The following is a 20,495-nucleotide window of genomic DNA, read 5'->3' as shown; positions in this document are numbered from 1 at the left end:
GATGACTTCCTGCCTGGGTGGGCCGGAAGCTCCCTCCCCGCCATTTTGTAGCACCGCTGGGGACGGCCCGCAGCCATTTTGTAACACCGCATGGGCAACGGCTCCTCTCGCGCCCTCCGCGCCAGCGGCCCCCCCCGGCTCCGCCTCCCCCTGGCAGCCCCCTCCATCCGATCCGTGGCAAGCTGCTGCATGTGCGGCCCCCTCTAGCCTATTTTTGGACCCGTATTCCTCCCCCGTCGGGGCACCTCCACCTACCTCCCTGCCGCCTCCTACCACCTGCTTTCCCCTTAACGTAACTCCCACCCCTCAGCGCCCCTTTCCATGGTACCCACATGATGCGGAAAGTGTTAAACAGCTCCGCAAGGCCATTAAGGAGGACGGGTTAGGCAGCCCTTATGCTCAGCATTTGTTAGAGGAGATGTCCACCCTTCTGTGCATCCCCCTCGATTGGCTCCAACTGGCCCGTGCCATCCTCACGCCTGGCCAGTTTATAAATTGGCGCGCCCATTTTCATGCCGAGGCTGAAAAGCAGGTTGCGGCCAACGTCGCAAGGGGTGTTAATCACCCACCAGAAGCCTTCACCAGCACCGGTCAGTTTAGCCAGGCTGCGGCCTACTACCGTGCTCCGGCTGGCTTCTGGCTTCAGATTCGCGAGGTCGCCCTACGGGCCTTTCGCGCCTGCACTGCCAGTAGTGCTGACAAGTTCACTAAGCTCACACAGACCAAGGATGAGGACTTTTCTACCTATGTTTCCAGAGTCCTCTGGGCATGTGAGCGCAGGGTCCACGATGAACAGGCTCAGTGCGCCCTCGCCCGTGAAATTATCCTTGAAGGGGCCAGCCCCATTTGTCGACAGGCGATCGCTCCCATGAGAGAAAAGTCGATAGACGATTGGGTAATTGCCTGTAACGGCCTTGACCAACAGGCTGCTTCTTTCGCCAAGGCTGTCACGACAGCCATGGCACTTAACTCCTCTTGTTTTAGATGTGGCGAGCCAGGACATTTCGCCCGTGAATGCCCGGCAGTCTCTGCACTGCCGGGCCCTCCTGTTCCTCCCCCCCCACCGCCCCGACCGGGCCCTTCTACCCCCTGCCCCCGCTGCGGCCGGGGGTACCATTGGGCTCGCGACTGCCGTGTGCAGCCTCCCCTACAGCGGCAACAGCCATCTTTAAACTCCAGGAGGGGCAGGCCTCAGCCCCACCCCAAAGAGGCTCCCCATCCCAACCTTCCAAAGCCCTGATGTGGACAGTTCCCATCACGTCCACCAGGCCTACCATGAGGTTTAAGATTCACCACCGCTGGTATTCTGGGACCCTCGACTCGGGTGCAGAGGTCTCTTGTTTCCCTGCTCATTTCGCCGCCCAGTGGTCTGTTCAAGAAGGCCCTTCCGTCCAAGGGGCCACTGGCTCCTCTACCTCCCTTCGCGCCAGTCACCCTATTGCCTGGGAGGATGGTGAGGGACATGTGGTCACATTCCGGCCCCTCTTCCTTAGCACCCTTGATACTATACTTTGGGGGCGAGATGTCCTGGAGGAGTGCGGTGTTCAGTTAACCACTCAGCCCCCCCAATAGTTTGCACCACTGCTCAATTAACACCTCCCACACCCACTCCTCTGCGGTGGGATACAGAGGAGCCTATTTGGGTGGAGCAGTGGCCCTTGCCATCCCACAAACTCCAAGCTCTTCGTGAGTTGGTTTTGAGAGCAGCTTGAAGCTGGACATATAGAACCGTCCACAAGTCCCTACAACTCGCCCGTTTTTATCATTAAAAAGAAGGCCACTGGCAAATACCGCCTCCTACATGATTTGAGGGAGATTAATAAGCATATCCTCCCCATGGGAACTCCCCAACCGGGACTCCCTCACCCAGTGGCCATTCCTAAACACTTTTTTGTGGCTACTCTAGATATTAAGGACTGCTTTTTTTCCATTCCGCTTCACCAAAAGGACCGCCCGCGCTTTGCCTTTACTGTTCCTGTCCCCAACCACTGAGGGGCAGCCGATAGGTATCAGTGGAAAGTCCTTCCACAAGGCATGCGCAATAGCCTGGCCATCTGCCAGCTGTATGTGAACGCGGCAGTCGCCCCCTTGCGAGATCTGGGCTACCTCATTCACTATATGGATGATGTCCTGGTTGCATGTGAGACCCATGAGAAGCTGCAGTATGTCCTCTCTCAACTTCGGCATAATCTGTCCGCCATTGGCTTAACAATCCAGAATGACAAGGTCAAATTTGAACCCCCCTTAACCTTCCTGGGGTTCCATATCTCCCAGCATGTAACCCCAATGGCTGTGCGACTAAATGTGCCAGACCGAGTCACCCTCACAGAGCTCCAGCAGCTCTGTGGGAATATCAATTGGGTCCGTCCGGCTCTGTCTGTTACCACGGCACAGCTCCAGCCATTATTTGCTCTCTTATAAACCAGTCATAAACCCCCCTAGGCCGTGTCCGCAAAGATAGCCATCACACCCGAAGCTCGAGCCGCCATTGCCGCTGTAGATAAGGCCCTTAATAACTGCTGCCTCCAGCGGTTCGATCCCCAGCAGCCTCTCCAGGCGTTGGTCCTCCCCACCAAGGGAACGCCCACCGGAGTTCTTTGGCAGGACGGCCCCTCCTCTGGCTCCATCCTTCTAAAAGCAAGATGCAAAAGATCTGCCCCGCAGTAAGACTATGGATCGCTCTCGCAGCCGATTTAGTGCAGCTGTCCGTCCATACGTTTGAAACTCAGCCTGCTGTAATTGTTTGGCCGCTTAATGCGAAAGAAACCACCTCCCTCATTAGGGATAATGAGCAAATGCAAGTACTGTGTGAGGGATTTGCAGGCGATTTCAATTGCCATTTCCCTAGTCACCGCCTACTCCAAGGCGTGTCCAAATTTCCCTTCCGAAGTCCTTTTTTCCCCTTCCCGTCTTCCTCCCCCTTTCCGAGGTCCGTCACTATTTTCACGGATGCGTCTAGAACTAAGTACTCCATGGTTGTGTACCTGGACAGAGTCGCAGAGCCGAAAGTCTTTACGCATCTTAACCTACACTCCATCCAGACGGGAGAGCTTTTGGCTATTGTAGAAGCGCTTCGCGCCTTCCCCTGTGAACCTGTTAACATCTTTACAGATAGCCTCTATTCTCTGCAAGTCTGCAGGGTCTTGGCATTAGCTACATTCTTCCCGACCTCCTCTCCTATTGATGAGGCACTGGATGCCCTTAAGACCCTTCTTGAAAAACGCATGGCCCCCTGGTATATTGCTCATATCCGGAGCCACTCCGGGTTGCCTGGCCCCCTAGCGGCAGGCAACGACACCGCGGATCAGACGGTCTCCGCCCTTGCCCTTGATTCGGTCAGAGATGCTATCAATCAGGCTAAGTCCTTACATTCGAGGTTTCACTTTTCTGCCGCCTCACTCCACCACCTTTTGCCTGAGTTGCCAATTGAGACTTGTAAGCACCTAGTGCAGACATGCAAAACCTGTGCCCCCTTCCTGCCTCTGGGGCCTCTGCAACCGCAGGGGGTGAATCCCCACGGCCTTAGGCCTAATTCCAGGTGGCAGATGGATGTCACGCATGTCCCGTCCTTTGGACGCCTTAAGTTCTTGCACGTTATAATTGACACCTTCTCCCACATGTGCTATGCAGTCCCCTTGCCTGGGGAGACTGCTAAGCACTGCATTAAGGCCCTTCGGCAAGGGATTCTCTTCATGGGGGTCCCCTGGGACCTAAAGACGGATAACAGCCCTGCTTATCGCAGTGAATCCTTTGCGAGGTTCCTTCAGCTCTACCAAATCGCCTACCATTTTGGTATCCCATATAACCCACAAGGACAGGCCATTGTGGAGAGCTCCCATCGCCGTCTGAAACAACAAATTGAAAAACAGAGGGAAATCCTCCCTCACGCTCCTCCCGGAGACATCATCACCGCTGTCCTAATCCATCTAAATCTCTTGACCTTTGATAAGGATGGTCTCTCGGCAGTCCATAGGCATTGGGGCCCCTCGTATCACCCCACACAGGCCCCCCTGGTCCTTTGGAAGGACCCTCAAACAGGTCAGTGGCGTGGCCCATGCCCCCTTCTTACCCAGGGCCGAGGTTTCACTTGTGTCTTCCTGCAGGATGCCGCTCAGCCAATCTGGGTCCCCGGGAGATATGTCAAACCCGCCACCTCAGCAGCGGATGTCCCGCAGGGCACGGCACCAGATGCGAGTGATCCAGCACCAACTGAGCCAGCTCACCCTCCACCCCGAGAGGCAACCATCCAACCCTGAAGTCCGTTCACTGCTCGCACTCTACCGTCAGTGCAGACACCGCAACCCTCGCCATGCTGCCGAGCCAATTAACATAGTCTCTCTCCTTCTCCTTATGCTCTCCCTCGCCACCTCTGGCCAAGCTAACCCCTCTCACCAGCCCCGCTAAAAGGCCCGCAACCCACTTTCCCCGGCCCGCAGCTTACGGAGCTTCCTCCTGTCTCGACCTCACTCCTCTTCTCAGCCATCCAAAGCGTCCTTTCTTGTCCCCCGCCCCCCTCCTTTTTTCGCTTGAACCCCTACTGCGTTGCAGATTGGGCCGCCCCGTGTCGGCCCGCCCCATTAACATTGGCCTCTCTCGCGCCCGTGAAGACTTTGGCCTTCTTATTGTCCTTGCCTACGTCTCCACCACTCCCGACGCTGCCGCCACCACCGTCGCTGGTGCCCTGACGCGACTTGTCCTCACTGCTGCGATCCTCCAGACCATCACACAGTCTGCCTCTACCGCTCTTCGCCGCCAAGAAGAGATCAACTACGTGTAACGCGCTGTCATCCTGGACTTTTAACAAGCAGATGGACCTTATAGCCACCGAGATCAATGAGAATTGGACATTGGCCACCCTTGCTTGCAATGGCAAGATACCGCCCCCCAAATTGTACATTTGTATCCCCGTCATACTCACCTCCCTCTTCAGCCCCGCTTCCCTCATTGCTTACTGCCTCTTGGGCCTCGACTACTTGTTGCTGCTGCCATCCTGGCCCTTATTTGAAAAGAAGGGGGACCCCAATTTATTTTTACTTTAATTTTTCTATATACATTCTATGTCTAACCTTTAAACCCACCACTATATTCTATTTTACTATTAATGGAACCTGGCAATATATTAGGCTTCACTTTTGAAGAAGTTTTGGATCACAGAGAGGTGCAACTATGGCAAGGGAGGAATACTGGTTTGGGATGTTATTAATAAGGGGCACATGATTGGAAAGGAGTTCTCCAGGGCAAATGTATACAGGGTACATAAAAATGTTTGGATATTTTCATAGTGGTTACAATTAAAAACAACTGAGGGAGTGCTGAGTTCCTAGCCGGGGGAGCTCTATCACATTCCCCAATGGAACAGCAACAATCCCCCAAGTGCAATGGCTATGACCAATAAAGAAAGATGGTATAACAATGAGCTCTTGATACAATGACTAAGCTTCTGAGCCTGTGCACCTGAAATAAGAACTAAGCCTAGAGCTACAGGGTACCTAAGAATTACCTCCTGATAGCCTCCATGTAGCTCAAAAATGGCCAGTCTCTAAGCCAAACTCAGCATATAACTGCATTACCTTCCACCCAGCATGGGACATGAATCCTGGGGATAAGCCTCCCTGGTGCTGAGGGATTACTACCAAGCACCAACTGATGATGTAACTAGAAAATGACCTTGAATAAAAGGGTCAACTGAGACCAGCAGAATATCTCAGTCTACATATAATATCAGGAGATAAAAATGCTTTTTGACCTGAATAAAAGGGGGAAATGGAAAGGACAAATGAGTTTATATGGCTATGAGTCTCCAAAAAGAGCCAGGAGGTTATCAGAGGAGTCACCCTTATGCACACCTCAGCAGAATCCCAGAAACAGATAAAGTAGACACAACCTCATGTATTGGTTCTTCTGAAGGCTACAGAGACCCATAAGTTCTATGGTCATGGCAGATGGACCTCAGTGCCATGTCACTTGGCCCTACTTTGGAGTTTGTGTTTCTGTGTGATGGAGCTGGACTCAGATGTGATCTTTGTCACAAGCCTCTCCTGTTACTTTTACTGGGTCTGTAGTTGGTGCTGGGGTTTAGTGTATACACAGGGGACTTGAATCTCTGGACTCACCATGTGATAGCCAGGCCCTGAGTCTCAACAGACTTGCAACTCCTACACTCTGGTTTATTGGACTCACCCCACTCAGCTAACATGGAGATGAAGAAGGTCAGCCACCACACCAGGGAGCCAAGAGTGCGTACAACAGAAAGCAGGAGAATTGCATCCAACATCCATGTGGAATCTAAGCCCCCTCCTGATATAGATGTGGAGTGGACACAACCATTCCAGGGTCCACAGGATAGAGGAATAGAGTATGGATTAGAGGGGACTTACTGATATTCTATTCATGAACTATTGTGATTACTAATTGAAGAAAATGTGGCATTGGTGTGGAGAAAATGGCCATGGTGGCTGCTGGGGATAGGGAATGGGAGGAAGAGGTGTGATGTGGGGGCATTTTTGGGACTTGTAGTTGTCCTGGGTGGTGATGCGGGGACAGTTACCTGACATTGTATGTCCTCCCATGGCCTACTGGGTGGACTGTGGGAGAGTGTGGGCTATGGTGTGGACCATTTATCATGAGGTGCAGCAGTGTTCAGAGATTTATCCACCAAATGCAATGAATGTCTCATGATGATTGAGGAGGTTGCTGTTATGCGGGGAGGAGTGGGGTGAGTGGGGTGTGGGGTATATGGGGACTTCATATTTTTTTAATGTAACATTAAAAAATAAAGACAAAAATTCATTTCTTTATTCTAATATCTTTGTGGAGTTTTCTAACATATACAATCATGCTGAACCAAATAATGGTATTTTTACTTCTTCCTATACTATGTGTAGGTCTTGTATTTCATTTTTTGCCTTCTTGCATTGCTTGGGACATCCAGAATAAGGTTAAATAAAAATGGTGTTAGTGGACTTCTTTAATTAGTTGATCTTAGGAAGAAAGCACTTAGCCTGTCATCATTGAGTATGATGCTAGCATAGACCTTCATTGATGCCTGAAACCACATAGAGGAATCTGCTCATTATTCCTAGTTTGGTGAGAGATTTTGTCTTGAAAAGTTTGTATTTTGGCAAATGCTTTTTCTGCATCTGCAGTAATGGTAATGTGGTATTTTTGCTTTATTCTATTTAACTTGGAGAACAGAGATAGTTGCAGGTATTAAACTACCTTGTAGTCCCAGTTAGTCCAATTTGACATGATCTATAATACTCTTTATGTATTTTTCCATTTGGTTTACTCCATTACATTTTATTTTGATTTTTAAGACCAGGATCATGAAGGACAGTGTTCTCTACTTCTCATTCCTTGTGATGTCTTTGTCTAGTTTTGAATGAGGGTTAACACTAGATCATACATTAATTGGTTATTGCTCTTCCTTTAATGTGTGAGAGCATTTGGGTAGAAATGATACTATTTCTTCATTATGTGTTTGATACAAATCAGCAATGAGACCTTCTGGACCTGGAGTTTTATCTATGGGAAGGTTTTCAATTACTAATTCCATTTCTTCAGTTGATGAAGGCATGAACAAAATTTTGTTTCTTCTTTAGTAATTTGTGTTTTTCAAGGAAACTCTTCATCTAGGTTGAGAAATCTAATGTCATGTTCCTTTATCCTTCTACTTTCTAAAGAGTCCTTATAAATAGCTTTTCTTTCATTCCTGATCTTGGTAATTTGTGTCTTTTTTATCTTGATTAGTCTAGCCACAGGTGTATAAAATGTATTGGTATTTCCCCAACAGACAAGCTTTGTTTATCATTTTTTTCTCTATGTTCTATCTTATTGATTTTTGGTATTATTTTTATTATTTCTCTCCTGCTGTTTGCTTTGGACAACTGTAGAACTCACATCTTCTGTTATTCTCATCACAGCCACCATAAATTCTTGTCATATCTGTTCTCCAGTGCTTAAAAATTTGTTTCTTATATTTATCTGAATTTGATGTTGTGTAGGGCAGGTTGCTGTTTCTTTTTTTTTTTTTTAAGATTTATTTATTTATTCATTTCTCTCTCCTCCTCTCCCCGCCCCCCCCCCCCCACCATCCTGGTTGTCTGTTCTCTGTGTCCATTTGCTGCGTGTTCTTTGTCCTCTTCTGTTGTTGTCAGCAGCACAGGAATCTGTGTTTCTTTTTGTTGCGTCATCTTGTTGTGTCAGTTCTCCATGTGTGCAGTGCCATTCCTGGGCAGGCTGCACTTTCTTTGGCGCTGGGCAGCTCTCCTTATGGGGCACACTCCTTGAGTGTGGGGCTCCCCTATGCAGGGATCACCCCTGCGTGGCAGGGCACTCCTTGCATGCATCAGCACTGTGCATGGGCCAGCTGCACACGGGTCAAGGAGGCCCGGGGTTTGAAGCACGGGCTGTAGATGGACGCCCTAACCACTGGACCAAGTCCGCTTTCCAGGTTGCTGTTTCTATATCATGATTCAAAGCACAATTCCAAACTGAGTTTCTAATTTAATGTGTTATATTTTTAACTTCTCAGAAGTATACTTGGTTCTTTCATAAAACAGCTAAGTCATTTTTAGTTGCCTATGTTCAGCAGGAATTTTCAAGCTAAACATGTTCTTCTTACACAAAATAGTTTGGGTTATTTTATACTCCACAACTCATAATTTCAATATTGTAGTTTTCTGAACCTCTGTTTTTAATCTATTCTTGATCATGTTGATGTTTCTCTTTCATTTATATATTTCTTGCTATGAGCTGCACTTCTTCCTTGTGAAATCATGTAAAATATTTGACACAGAGGTTAAACATGGAATTCTCTAGAGACTTGTTTCCTTCCTCCAGTTTTCAGACCACCACCAATCCAGGATATTACACACTAAATCCATGGCTTGAAGTTATTTTGTTCCACAGGGGAGGCACATCTGGACAACAAACCACAGGAGGGCTGGCTGTTGGTCACAATCCTCAGGAACTGTTGCTTTCTCCTTCCCACCACTCAGCCCCACCCTTGGCTAAAAGGCACGTTTCCTCAGAACACTATTCTTTGGGGGATGAGACAGATTTTTTTCTTCCTCCCTTACTCTGAGGTTATGAACCTTTGGCTTCCTAGATTTCCAGGGTGGTGGACTGACTCCTACTTAACTCCCCACAAGAACAAGGTTTGGTATCAGCTCCTGTCTACTTCAGCATGGAGCCCAGGAAATTAAAGATACGATTTTCAGATTTGACACATGAACACAGGATGAATGCAATTTCTCTCTAGATGCCTTTCCATATGGATATTTTGGCCTGAATGATGGTTCTTTTTCCTTAATACTAATTGGATGCTCTTATATGTTACCTATTATTTTTAGTTCTCTTCAATGGAAGATAAAGCCTTAAAAGTACACCCACCATATTACTGAAAGTAGAATCTCCTTAGCTACCCATTAACTCCTTCCTGGCACTGGACATGAGGGCAGGTGCTGGAAACGGTCCATCTCCACCAGCACTTTTCAGTGTGATCAGGAACTAGCACTGTGGACCATTTACCAGACACAGTGAGATCCAGATGGAAACTGAGCCTGAGAGCAACAAGGAGCCTCTACCATATCATGTCCTAGAGAGGAGACACGCAAGCAAAGGGGGAAAGTTTACATCATGTCCTTGAGTCCGCTTAAAAGTTTGTTGGCCAGCTGCTCATGACCAACTTGGAGTAGCACAGTGTCTAAACCTGGGGGGTGAATTAGACTCTTATGGGGTCACAGAAAAATGAAAAAGTTTATGGATCTTCTCCAAAGAAATATGTGTGTGAACAAGGAAATATAAAAGTTCTATGAAATGCCAATGCACACATGATCCTCTAAAGTCTTAGAGATCTGGGGTTTTTAATCCTACTATGAGAAAAAGACAGGGAGAAATGTTTTCAAAAATCACTTATCCATCCAGCAATGCCCTCTTCTTATTTGTGAACATAAACTGACAGAGACAAAAGGTGGAGCCAACAAACTATAAGGGAATGAGTCGATATATGTCATTTATTAGTCACCCACTTATCCAATTAACCCGAGTGCCATCAGTGTACCAGATAAGTTCCAGGCTGACCCAGGCCCCAGGAATTGATCTCTGTCCTCACTTTCCACCTTCCATACATCCTGCAGCACCTGGATGTCTTCCCACATCAGGAAATTCCACACTTAGGAGCCTTGGTGGAGGCAGAGCCACCACCTGCCATGAAGAGGGATGCTCACCTTCCCAACATGCTTGAGCTAGACACAGAGGAGCCTTGGCCTCCCTGTCAGATGGCCACAGCAGACTCTGGCTCAGGATGTGCTGACCCAGTGATGCTGGACTGTGCAGAGTCCAGTGGGCAGGGGCTCGTGACTGACACGGGGTCATCCAGGCAGGAGCAGCGGGAATTACAAGTGGGCCCCTTGTTCAACGTCAAGCCAGTGGGTGGCCAAGCCCCTTGCCCAGCAGCAGAGGCCTTGGTTCCCACAGGAGACCCCACCTAGCACGGTTGTGGATTATGTTCCTGGCTGTGGGAGATAATCCTGGTTCTGTGGCTTTCTCCAAATAAAATGAGACCCAGGATCATGTGTATAAACACCTTATGTTAAAATTAGAAACATTTAACTGTATTTAATTGCCCCAAATAATTGAGTGGGAAATCTGTCTAAGAAATATGTCACATAACAAGAATTGAGAGTTTTAATTTATGGAGAACTTTGAACCACTTTATAAATGCCCACCTGGCTATATCCCATCCTAGAGAAAGTGCATGCATTTCCCACCATCATCCTCAAAACTGATGATAGATTTTCTCCTATTGTTCTCCAGAAAGGACTTTTTTACATGGTTTAAGCACCATGTAGGGCACTATGCTCATCACTGGCAGTACAAGCTTCACCATCCAGCTGAACTAGGACAACCTGAGGGGCTTGTGATGAAGCACTTGGGCTTCCTCCCAGACCCCTGTCTCAGGACATGGGGTGAGAGCCCAGAAGGCACATTCCACCACCCCCAGGGGAGCTGGAGCATAGACATAGGCCTCTCTGGCCTGGGTTCTTGCTCTAAAGATGGACCTGAAATCCAGCAGCTCAGCAACCCCTTGTTATGAACACAGAACTTCATGCTCTACCAGACTTTTTAGACCCTTGTGGGCTGTCCAGGAGATTCTTGTGCATAGAGAGGTTGGGGTTCCCTGGACCACGTGCCTTCCAGACATGGTGCCAGAGCTGGGTGGTCACTTGAGTGTGGTCCATGGATGGCTGAGCTCTGGAGGTCCAGGGTAAGTCCTTGCTCCTCTCCTTTCTGTAGCTAATCACACCGTTGGTGACCTTGTCCTCTTCTTAGTTTCAAAATATCACTCATATGGCCTTACCCCCTAATTTGTGTCTCCAGCCCAGACAATTCTCCTCATCTCCAGATTCATATTTCCAATGGGAACTGACAACCTCACTTCCATTTCTGATGGACATCTCAGATTCACATTTTCCTAAACAGAATGCCTTAATGACCCTTCAGCTCTCCTCCTTCCAGAGTCTTCCACCCTCCACTGACAACTTCACACTTCTATTTGCAAAATCTTCTTTGCTTTGTATAGATGAACTTTTTTGTGTCCTCTGATTGCTTATTCTCTCACAGCCCAAATTTAATCCACTAGGAATCCCTATAATATTTGTAAATATACACTTCTATTTCCCAGTATTTTTCCTGCTCCTCTCCAGGCAGATCAACTAATGCCACTAATTTGAACACTGTGATGATTTCATCCTGTTTTCCTTACTCCCTCCCTTCCCCTTCACCTCTCAATCCTATTCTCAGCACAGCAGTCCAAGTATCATTTAAGAGAAATCACAGCATGGGTCTCTTTTTCAAAAATGTCTTTTCAGTACCATATAACACAGAAAAATTACATCTTCCTGTATCCACAAGCCCCAAGATCTGGTCGACTTCTGCCCATCTCCATGACGCTACTGCATCCACTCTGCCTCCTGCTCTTCTTGGAACCCCAGGCTACCCCTGCCCACCATGACATGCTACCCGATTCCCTGCCTGGGGGAACCTTCTAGGACATTCTCATGGACATGCCCTTCATGACCTTCCAGCTGTCCTCAAAGGTTATGGCTCAGTGAGGCCTGCACTGACCACCCGAGTTCACACAACACCTTCCCTGCACCAAGGCTTTTTTAGTTCACAAATGTTTTTCAGAAGCTAAAAAGGGGTGTCCTCACAGTCCTCCACAAACACCAGGTGCAGGAGTGGTCAGTGAGGACCACCCCCCCCCAGTGCCTTTCTTAACACAGCTGTGGTCTCCTGGCAGCAATGGCACAACATAAACTCACTTGACACTGAGGCCACCAGGACTGTCCTCAGAAGTGCTGTTCTCCCTCCCCTCCCCTCCACCTCCTGTGACTACGACACAATTTCAACTCCCTCCAAGACAAGAGCAATCCAGGCTAAGACTCCACTGCCCATTTGTGGATCTACACCAGGGTCTGCTCTACAAATCCATGGGCTTGGGCTGCAGCCAGCATTGGGGTCAGTGGAGCTGGGTAAGGGCAGACGGGGAGGGCAGGTGGCAGAGAAGGACCAAACCACCAGGAGTTAAAGTCAAAACTAATGATCCTCCTCACTGTGAAGCCCACGTGAATAGAGCACCGACTGGACACAGGCCTGTCCACCCTCAGCTCCTCACAGCAGCACTCAGCACAGCAGACACATGGGTTCTGGAAAGTTTTCAGAGCATTTTGTATCCTCTTTCTTTTTAAAGAATCATCCTTTCCATTAATTGATTCTTCAATCCCTCTTAATAGCAAGTGTTTGTAAAAGAAAATCATACCAGGTTCACATTTTCAAGGGAAGCAGGAAGGGGCAGTTCAGGGCACCATGAAGTAAGACAGGGCTGTGGACACTCCACACCCAGTTCTGTCCCCCACAAGGCAGCTTTGTCACGCTACAGAAGAAAACAATCAAGAGCACATTCAGATCGTTTCTGTAAATGCTGACGTCATGACCAGCCCTCCACAGTCCTCATCTCCATGGCCAAGGAGTCCCCAGGACCCAGGTGTGTCCTCTCAGCCCAGACCCTATCCCCTTTCAGGCCCTGCAGGGTCTCACCTCTAGAAGCCTCGAGAGACACATCAAAGCCCTGGGCACTGTCATTGGCTGGAGAGGAACAAACACAGGGTCTGGTCAGAGCCACAGGGAGATGTGAGTCAAGGAGTGATGGGGGTGAGCTGTGGGCTCCTTCTACCCTCCCCAAAGCCTCAGGTCAGCCTTGACCCTCCACACCACCTCTCCCTCCATTCCCCACTTACAAGCAGCCTGAGCATATCTCCCTCCTGTTCTACCTGTGGAAAAACAACTAGTGAGTCCAGGACACGAGGTCCTGAGAACTAGTCCTAGATCCAGGGAAGATTCCAGAACCATGACTGCAGACCCGGGGCAGGATCAGGAAACACAAGGTAGGAGATGTGTGGGCTGGACCTTCTGCCCTCCTGGGGGTCTGTCCTTAGCAGCCCCTTCCCTCTGACTGCTGGGAACAGGGGCCTCCATGTCATCACTGGGGACATTGTCCTACTTCTCTCACAGGTTTATAAAGTAAGTGTAGTGACAGGCCCAGACTGGATGGTCACATGTGTGAGGAGGGGCTTCACGGTACCAGGAAGGGGCAGGGCACACTGCTACCTGGGCTGGAAACCCCCCTGGGACAAAAATCTCTGAACTACCCCTTCCCTACCTGAGCTCTTCCTCCTCTTCCAGATCAGAACTGCAGCCACCACGGACACTCCAAGGATGACCAGGGTAGCCACGATTCCCACGATGAGGATGAGGGGCCAGGAAGGGGGCTCTGAGAAGGGGGGAAGGTCAGGGGACCTGACCCCAGGCTCAGCCCTGACCCTCTGGAGGAGCTCAGAAGGGCTCCTGCTTCCTGAGAAGAGGCCCCCACCTCGTCCCACTTACCCCATCTCAGGGTGAGGGGCTCGGGCAGCCCCTCGTGTTGCACCTGGCACGTGTATCTCTCTTCCTCTCCAGAAGGCACCACCAGAGCCGCCCACTTCTGGAAGGTTCCGTCCCCCGCAGGCCTGGTCTCCACAAACTCCATGTCCTGGGTCTGGTCCTCCCCGTCCCGCTGCCAGGTCAGCATGATCTCCGCGGGGTAGAAGCCCAGGGCCCAGCACCTCAGGGTGACGTGACGGTTAGAGATGGGGTAGCGGGTCATGTGTGTCCTTGGGGGGTCTGCGGGAAGGTCAGAAACTTCAGGAACTTTCCATTTCTCTCCTGGCCATTCTAGCAGCGCTCATGTGACCACCAGGAATGGACAGGACAGTCATGGGGGGCAGTGGAAGCCCCAGACACCAGCCTGGACTCGGGGTTCCGGGATAAGCCCTATTCTTGGAAATTCTGGGGTCAGGTGAGACCATCCAGTGCAGGAGGCCCCAGGTGTGTGATGTGAACAGGGACCTCTAGCCCTGACCTAGTGGAGGCTGAGGGGCTCAGAAAAGCTTCAGGAACAAGGGCTGAGAACGTCCCGGTGTTTCCCGAGGCTGACCTTCTGCCCAGGTGCTTCAGGGATGGTCTCCTCCATCCCGGGGGAGGCTGGACACTTCACTGTCCTGACAGAGGGTGGGGCCTCTGCGAGTCACTAAGGGTTCAGGGTCTGGACACCTGGGCCGACCCCGCCCCTGGACCCCAGGCAGGAGAGTGTTCCAGCATCTACTGGATTTCCCTCTCCCCGTGGACGCAGGTGGGGCGCAGCCCAGCCCTAGGAGATGGGGGGATCGCCCCGGGCCCCTGTACCTGTGCGCAGCAGCGTCTCCTTCCCCCTCTCCAGGTATCTCTGCAGCCACTTCACACACCTATCCTCCAGGTAGCCTTTCTCAAAGTGTGCATTACGTTCCTCCTCCCACTTGCGTTTGGTGATCTGAGCCACCGTGTCCGCCGCGGTCCAGGAGAGCAGGTCCTCGTTGAGGGCGATGTAGTCGTCGCCGTCGTAGGCGTATTGATTGTACCCGCGGAGAAGGCGCCCGTCGGGATCCATGTCACAGCCATACATCATCTGGTAGGTGTGAGGCACTGGCCCCGACCCCGTGGTCAGCCTCGCCCACCTGTTCGCGCACCTGCCCGCCCCGCCCCCGGTGCTGATTAGTCAGGTGTAATCAGTAAACGAAACCGAGGTAAAGTCCCTTCCGCGCTCCCTTGTCGGGGGTCCCGCGACTTCGGGGTGCAGTGGGGACCCGAGACTCAGGATGACCCTGGCCCGTCCTGGGAATCCCGGTCGTGCGCGGACCCTGGGCCCCGCGTGGCTCACCGGCCTCGCTGTGGTTGTAGTAGCCGCGCAGGGTCCACAGGTCCTTCCGGAAATCCTGCGCGTTTTTCTTGGCCCTCCGCGTCTGTTCCCCCCAGTACTCGGGCCCCTCCTGCTGCACCCACGGCGCCCGCGGCTCCAACCTCGGACTCTCCGCGTCGCTGTCGAACCGCACGCCCTGCCAGTCGTCCACGTAGCCCACGGCGATGTAGTGGGTGTCCCCGCGCTCGGGCCGGGACACGATGGTGCTGAAATACCTGAGGGAGTGGGGGCCTGGGGGGACAGGAAAGGGGCGGGGGTCAGCGTGGGGAGTCAGCTAGGGGGACGCGGCTTCCGGGGACCTGCCCGCCCTCCGGATTTCCCTTTTCCCTCCTCCGGGGCAGCTTCCCCAGACCACGCACTCACCCTCCCGGGCCTGGGTCAGGGCCAGGGTCCCCGAGAGCAGCAAGAGGAGGGTCCCCGGCGCCATGGCCGGACCCCCGCGTCTGGCGGAACCTGAGTCCGGGCGGGGCGGGCCCTGGATGGGCCGCGGGGCCGGCGATTGGCTTCTCCAGAACCGGGCCCGCAATGGGAGGCAGCCCTGGGCCCGCGTCACGAGTGTCGGGGCAGAAGGACCTGACTCGGGCGGGGAGGAGAAGTGAAACTGCGGGGACCGGGGACTCCTCCCTCTGCCTCCCCGCCCCACACGCCAGCCTCCTGGACTGGCCCGATCCCTCCCTGCACAGCCCCTCCCTTGCACTGAGCGCTCTGTCACCCCGTCAGTGAGGCCTGGTCCTGACTCTTCACAGTTTCAGATTAGTGAGGACCCCGAGGAGATTTTGGTGACCACTACTGCTACTGACCATATTAGAAATTAAAATGGAATTCAAAGTACAGATTCCTATAAATTAATACTTATACCAAAACTCATTATACATTGATAACTAATTCCAAAAGGAAACAATGTAGTAAGAAGAGTGGATCAATGTACATTTGTGCAAATCTTTCTTAGTTGACTCAGTAGAGCACTGTCTTCTCATATTAAATCAGTTATTTCGTTTTGAACCAAAAATTCAGGCTCACATACAAATAGTTGGAAAAGAGAAGAGCAATTTTAATAGCCTTTTCAGATGAGTGGTGACATTCATCTTTGATAAAACATTAAAAGCACACAAGTGTAGTTTCTAAAAGTGAGTTGCAGTCTGAAATTTGAGTATTTCATCTGGTGACCTTGAAATCCTCAGGTCTCTCTTTGCACATTGAATGGATCTTTTACTAATGCATGAATATTTAAAAATAACACATTGGCCCAATGAGTTATGTAGATCTTCCAGTATGGACACATTTCTTTAAGTATTTCCAAAAGGTGATATTTATTACAATTAACACAGATCCCACCAGAAAATGAGTAAGCATTGGAAAGCTGTCAAGCTGAAGGTGATGGATACAAGTTTTCCAATATTCTGACCTTCATTTGAGAGCTTATGTTTTATCATTGGCTGAAGCCAGAGAGATAAAATATTTCAGGTCACATTGCTAATAAAGAATTTCTTCCCAGAATATGTAAAGAACTCTTAAAAACAAAAGAATAAGAAAAAAAAAATTTTAATGGACTAAAGTCTGAATGGACACCTCATGAAAGAAGATACACAGGTGGCAAGTAAGTACTAAAACCATGCTCAGCGTCACTGTCATTAGGGAAGTTTAGATGAAACCACCATGAGATGCCCAGCACACACCTGTTAGAATGGCTAAACTAAACTAAACTAAAATAAACTGGTGGGTTAGTTTCCTGTTGACAGTGGAACAAATTTTCACAATTGATTGCATTAAACAACAGAAATTTATGTTCTCACAATCCTGGAGGCCGGAAATCCAAATTCAATGCCCCTGGTTGGAATCAAGGTGTCAGCCAGGGCTGCCTCCTCTGGAGGTTCAAGCAGAGAGAGCACCTGTGTCTTGCCTCTTCCATTTCTGGTGGCTGCCAGCTCTCCTTGGCTTCTGGTTGCATGAGTCTAATCTTGAGGCCAACATCATCAAATCTCTGCTCCATCTTCTTGTCACCTTCTTCTCTGGATGTAGTAAAATCTTCCCCTACTTCCCTCTTATGAGATCCATATGATCACTCCTAGGTCCCATGGGATAATCCTGGCTAATCCCCCAGCTCTAGATTAATTACATATGGAAAGGCCCCTTTGCCATATAAGGTAATATTCACAGGCACCAGGGATTAGGATGTAGAGGACATTGTTGGGTTGGGAAGCAATTTTCAGTCCATCACAAGCAGTGACACCTGCACTGGCAAGGACAAGGAGCCCAGGAACCCACACTCCCTGCTGGTAGGTAGGCCAAAGGGGGCAGCCACCACGGAAGGTATTTGGCAGGTTCTTTTAAAACACTAAGCGTGGACTTCACTTACAACCTGGCAGTGCCAGTCCCAGATATTTGCTCATCTAATTAAAAAACTTATATTTACATAAATGCCTACACAGAAATGCTTATAGCAGCTTAATAGTTCCCCAAAACTTGATGCAACCACATTTACTTTCTCTATGTAAATGGATAAACCAGTTAGTGGTTGTGAAGTGAGTGTAGCTCAGTAGTTGAGCACGTGCTTCCCACGTTCCATCCACAGAAGCTCATCAAAAAAAACCTGGTGGTGATCCATTGACCCACACTACACAATACTACTCAACCATCAAAAGGAATGAGCTATAAATTCATGCCAGATCATGGATGAATCTTAAATGCCTGTTTCTAGTGAAGGAAGACACTCTGGCAAGGCTGCATGTTGTCTGGTTCCATCTACATGAAATTCTGGAAATATAAGACTATAAACACTGAAAGCAGATCCATGGTTGCCATGACCTTGGGGAGAGTGAAGGGTTGTTTAGGTGAAGCACAGGTATTTGTAGGTCCGAGACCCTAGTCTGTATGGTACTGTTGGGTGAATACACGACACTTTGTCTAAAACCATAAACCTTACAGCACAAAGAATAAATGTTAAGTGTGAAAACTATTAAAAAGCTATCCTGGAAAGTGAGAAGTCACAGGATGGCTGCAGACTGTGGTAGAAGGATCTCGTTGTGTTACAGGTGCCTGGCATGACCTCACTGAAGGAGGGGGGAAGGAGCTGCTGGTTTGAGGACCTTTGGAGATGGCTGGAAATTTTAAGACTGAAGACAATAGGAGCTATGCATAAGCAATGGCTGTTGTTGGCAAAGTTCTTTCTCATGGGGTAAGGGCTAACAATTGTGAAGTCACTACCCATTTGTATGAGGACTGAACAATAAATATGTGGTGGGTGGTGACAGCCAGATTTCTCACTGAGAATTGGGAGGTTACAGATTTACAAGGGGGAAAGCCAGAATGACATATATGATATGGCATTAGAGTTGGAGACATGGAATCAACTCATGTTTAGCTTAATGTAGTTTAGTGTAAACCTTGATATATGTGTATATATATGTATGATAGATGTGTTACACATGCACTGGTATACACTCACATTTCCTAGTTCTATCTGCTGAGGGCCTAGAAGCAATGAAGCCCCAAAAGCAATGAGCAAACCCAGTGCCTGGACCTCAGTTTCTAATACCATTATCTCAAAACTGAACAAAGGCTCCTTGCAGAAAAGGCAGAATCTAGGGCTGGGGTAGGAAATACATAGGATGAGTCTGGAGCATATGAGAGTGCGAGCAAGTGAGTATTGTCCAAAAATAAAACCATGAGGACATATCAGAAGGACCCTGGAGTCACCTGGAAGGGCTCTCTATGACCAAAACTGGAACATTATTTTTTAAGATTTATTTCTTTATATCTCTCCCCCACCACCGCCCCTCTGTCTGCTGTGTCCATTCACTGTATGTTCTTCTGTGTTTGTTTGTAGTCTCATTGGGTGGCTCTGGGAACCCATCCTGGGACCTTCAGAGTGGGAGAGAGGCAATCATTCTCTTGTGTCACCTCAGCTCCCTGTTCTGCAATGTCTCTTATTGTCTCTCCTCTGTATCTCTTTTTGCATCATCTTGCTGCACCAGCTCTCCACAACAGCCAGCACTCCTCATGGGGTGACACTCCTGCATGGACCAGCTTGCCTTCACCAGGAGGTCGTGGGCATCGAAACCTGGACCTTCCATATGGCAGACAGGAGCCCAACTGCTTGAGCCAGATCCATTTTCCAAAACTGGAACAATGTGAGCAACAAAATAAATAGCACAGAATTGGATTATAGCCAAAAATACAAAATTAATATCCATGAGCCTGTAAATGACTGGATAAATACTTAAATGCAGCAAGAATAGACAAAGCTCCCAAACACAAGAATTCCCAATGATTTATGTAGATGCTCCACCCTCATTGAGTTGACCATAAGTCCCCACCCATTAAGTGTGGACTGCACAGAAGACGTCCTTCCAAAGAGGGCATTGGAAGGGGATGTGAACAGTGACTTCAGGATGGAGAATCCTGGGAATCACTGCCTTGGCCAGGAAACCCAGCTCACATCACCAGAGATGAATCAGGGTCACACCACATCCCGTTCTTATTCTGTTGAGATATGGCATCTCTGTGGACTTTTCCCTAAAACCCAGAGCCTCTGTCTAACCATGAGATAAACATCAACCAAACTAAAATCAAGAGGCAGTCTACACATCCTGACCAAGACTGCTCAAAACTGACAAGGTCACACACACACACACACACACACACAAACAAACAAACAAAACAAAACAAGGAAAGTCTGAGAAACTGTCACAGCCAGAGGAGCTGAAGGGACTAAATGGAAATGTGGTGCCCTGCATGGGATCCTGGGACAGGGAGAGGATACAGGGTAAAGCTGATGAAATCCACATGACTTCAGGTTAGTTACTAATAATTCATCAATATTTCATCATTAGTAGGAGCTAAGTTCCAGAGGAATATAAGATGTTAACAATGTGGGAAACGGGGTTGTCTGTGAGCTCTCTGATCACCTTCATCATTTTTCTGTAAGGGTAAAATTACTCTAATAACAACAGTTTATTTTTTAAAAGAACATCCCACTGAAAAGGAATAGAGAGTAGATAAAAACTACTTCAACTCTCCAGTGCTCCCAGGTACTGCATTCAAGCGGGCTGGGGTGGGAGCTCTGGGGAAGATACAGAAACCTCAAGGAGGTACAAGGGCTGCTGAGCGCCCTCCTCTCCCTCTCTCAGCAACCCCTGGAGTCTGACTCCAGTGGATTCCA

At 49.3% G+C, this 20,495-nt stretch overlaps 1 protein-coding gene across 2 annotated transcripts in view; it reads right to left on the bottom strand.

Moving 5' to 3' along the window:
• LOC101432742 (patr class I histocompatibility antigen, A-126 alpha chain-like) overlaps positions 1-15,882 on the bottom strand; it is a 52,245-nt gene extending 36,363 nt beyond the window's left edge. The window contains exons 1-8 of one of the 2 annotated variants that reach the window (XM_058285443.2): positions 15,698-15,882; positions 15,296-15,565; positions 14,785-15,060; positions 13,948-14,223; positions 13,724-13,834; positions 13,302-13,334; positions 13,102-13,149; positions 12,911-12,937 (exon numbers count right to left, since the gene is read on the bottom strand). In XM_058285443.2, coding sequence (XP_058141426.1) covers positions 12,933-12,937; positions 13,102-13,149; positions 13,302-13,334; positions 13,724-13,834; positions 13,948-14,223; positions 14,785-15,060; positions 15,296-15,565; positions 15,698-15,761 — 1,083 coding nt within the window. In that variant the 5' untranslated portion in view covers positions 15,762-15,882 and the 3' untranslated portion in view covers positions 12,911-12,932. Of the gene's footprint in view, positions 1-9,998; positions 12,938-13,101; positions 13,150-13,301; positions 13,335-13,723; positions 13,835-13,947; positions 14,224-14,784; positions 15,061-15,295; positions 15,566-15,697 lie in introns of those variants that run through there. The other variant, XM_071211040.1, reaches the window with a different exon arrangement.
• Between the last annotated feature and the right edge of the window lie 4,613 nt (positions 15,883-20,495).

Source organism: Dasypus novemcinctus, chromosome 22, assembly GCF_030445035.2.
Source record: "Dasypus novemcinctus isolate mDasNov1 chromosome 22, mDasNov1.1.hap2, whole genome shotgun sequence".
NCBI classification, from domain to species: Eukaryota; Metazoa; Chordata; class Mammalia; order Cingulata; family Dasypodidae; genus Dasypus; species Dasypus novemcinctus.
The sequence above is the reverse complement of the archived record's forward strand: the minus strand, read 5'-3'. Positions and strand labels throughout refer to the sequence as shown.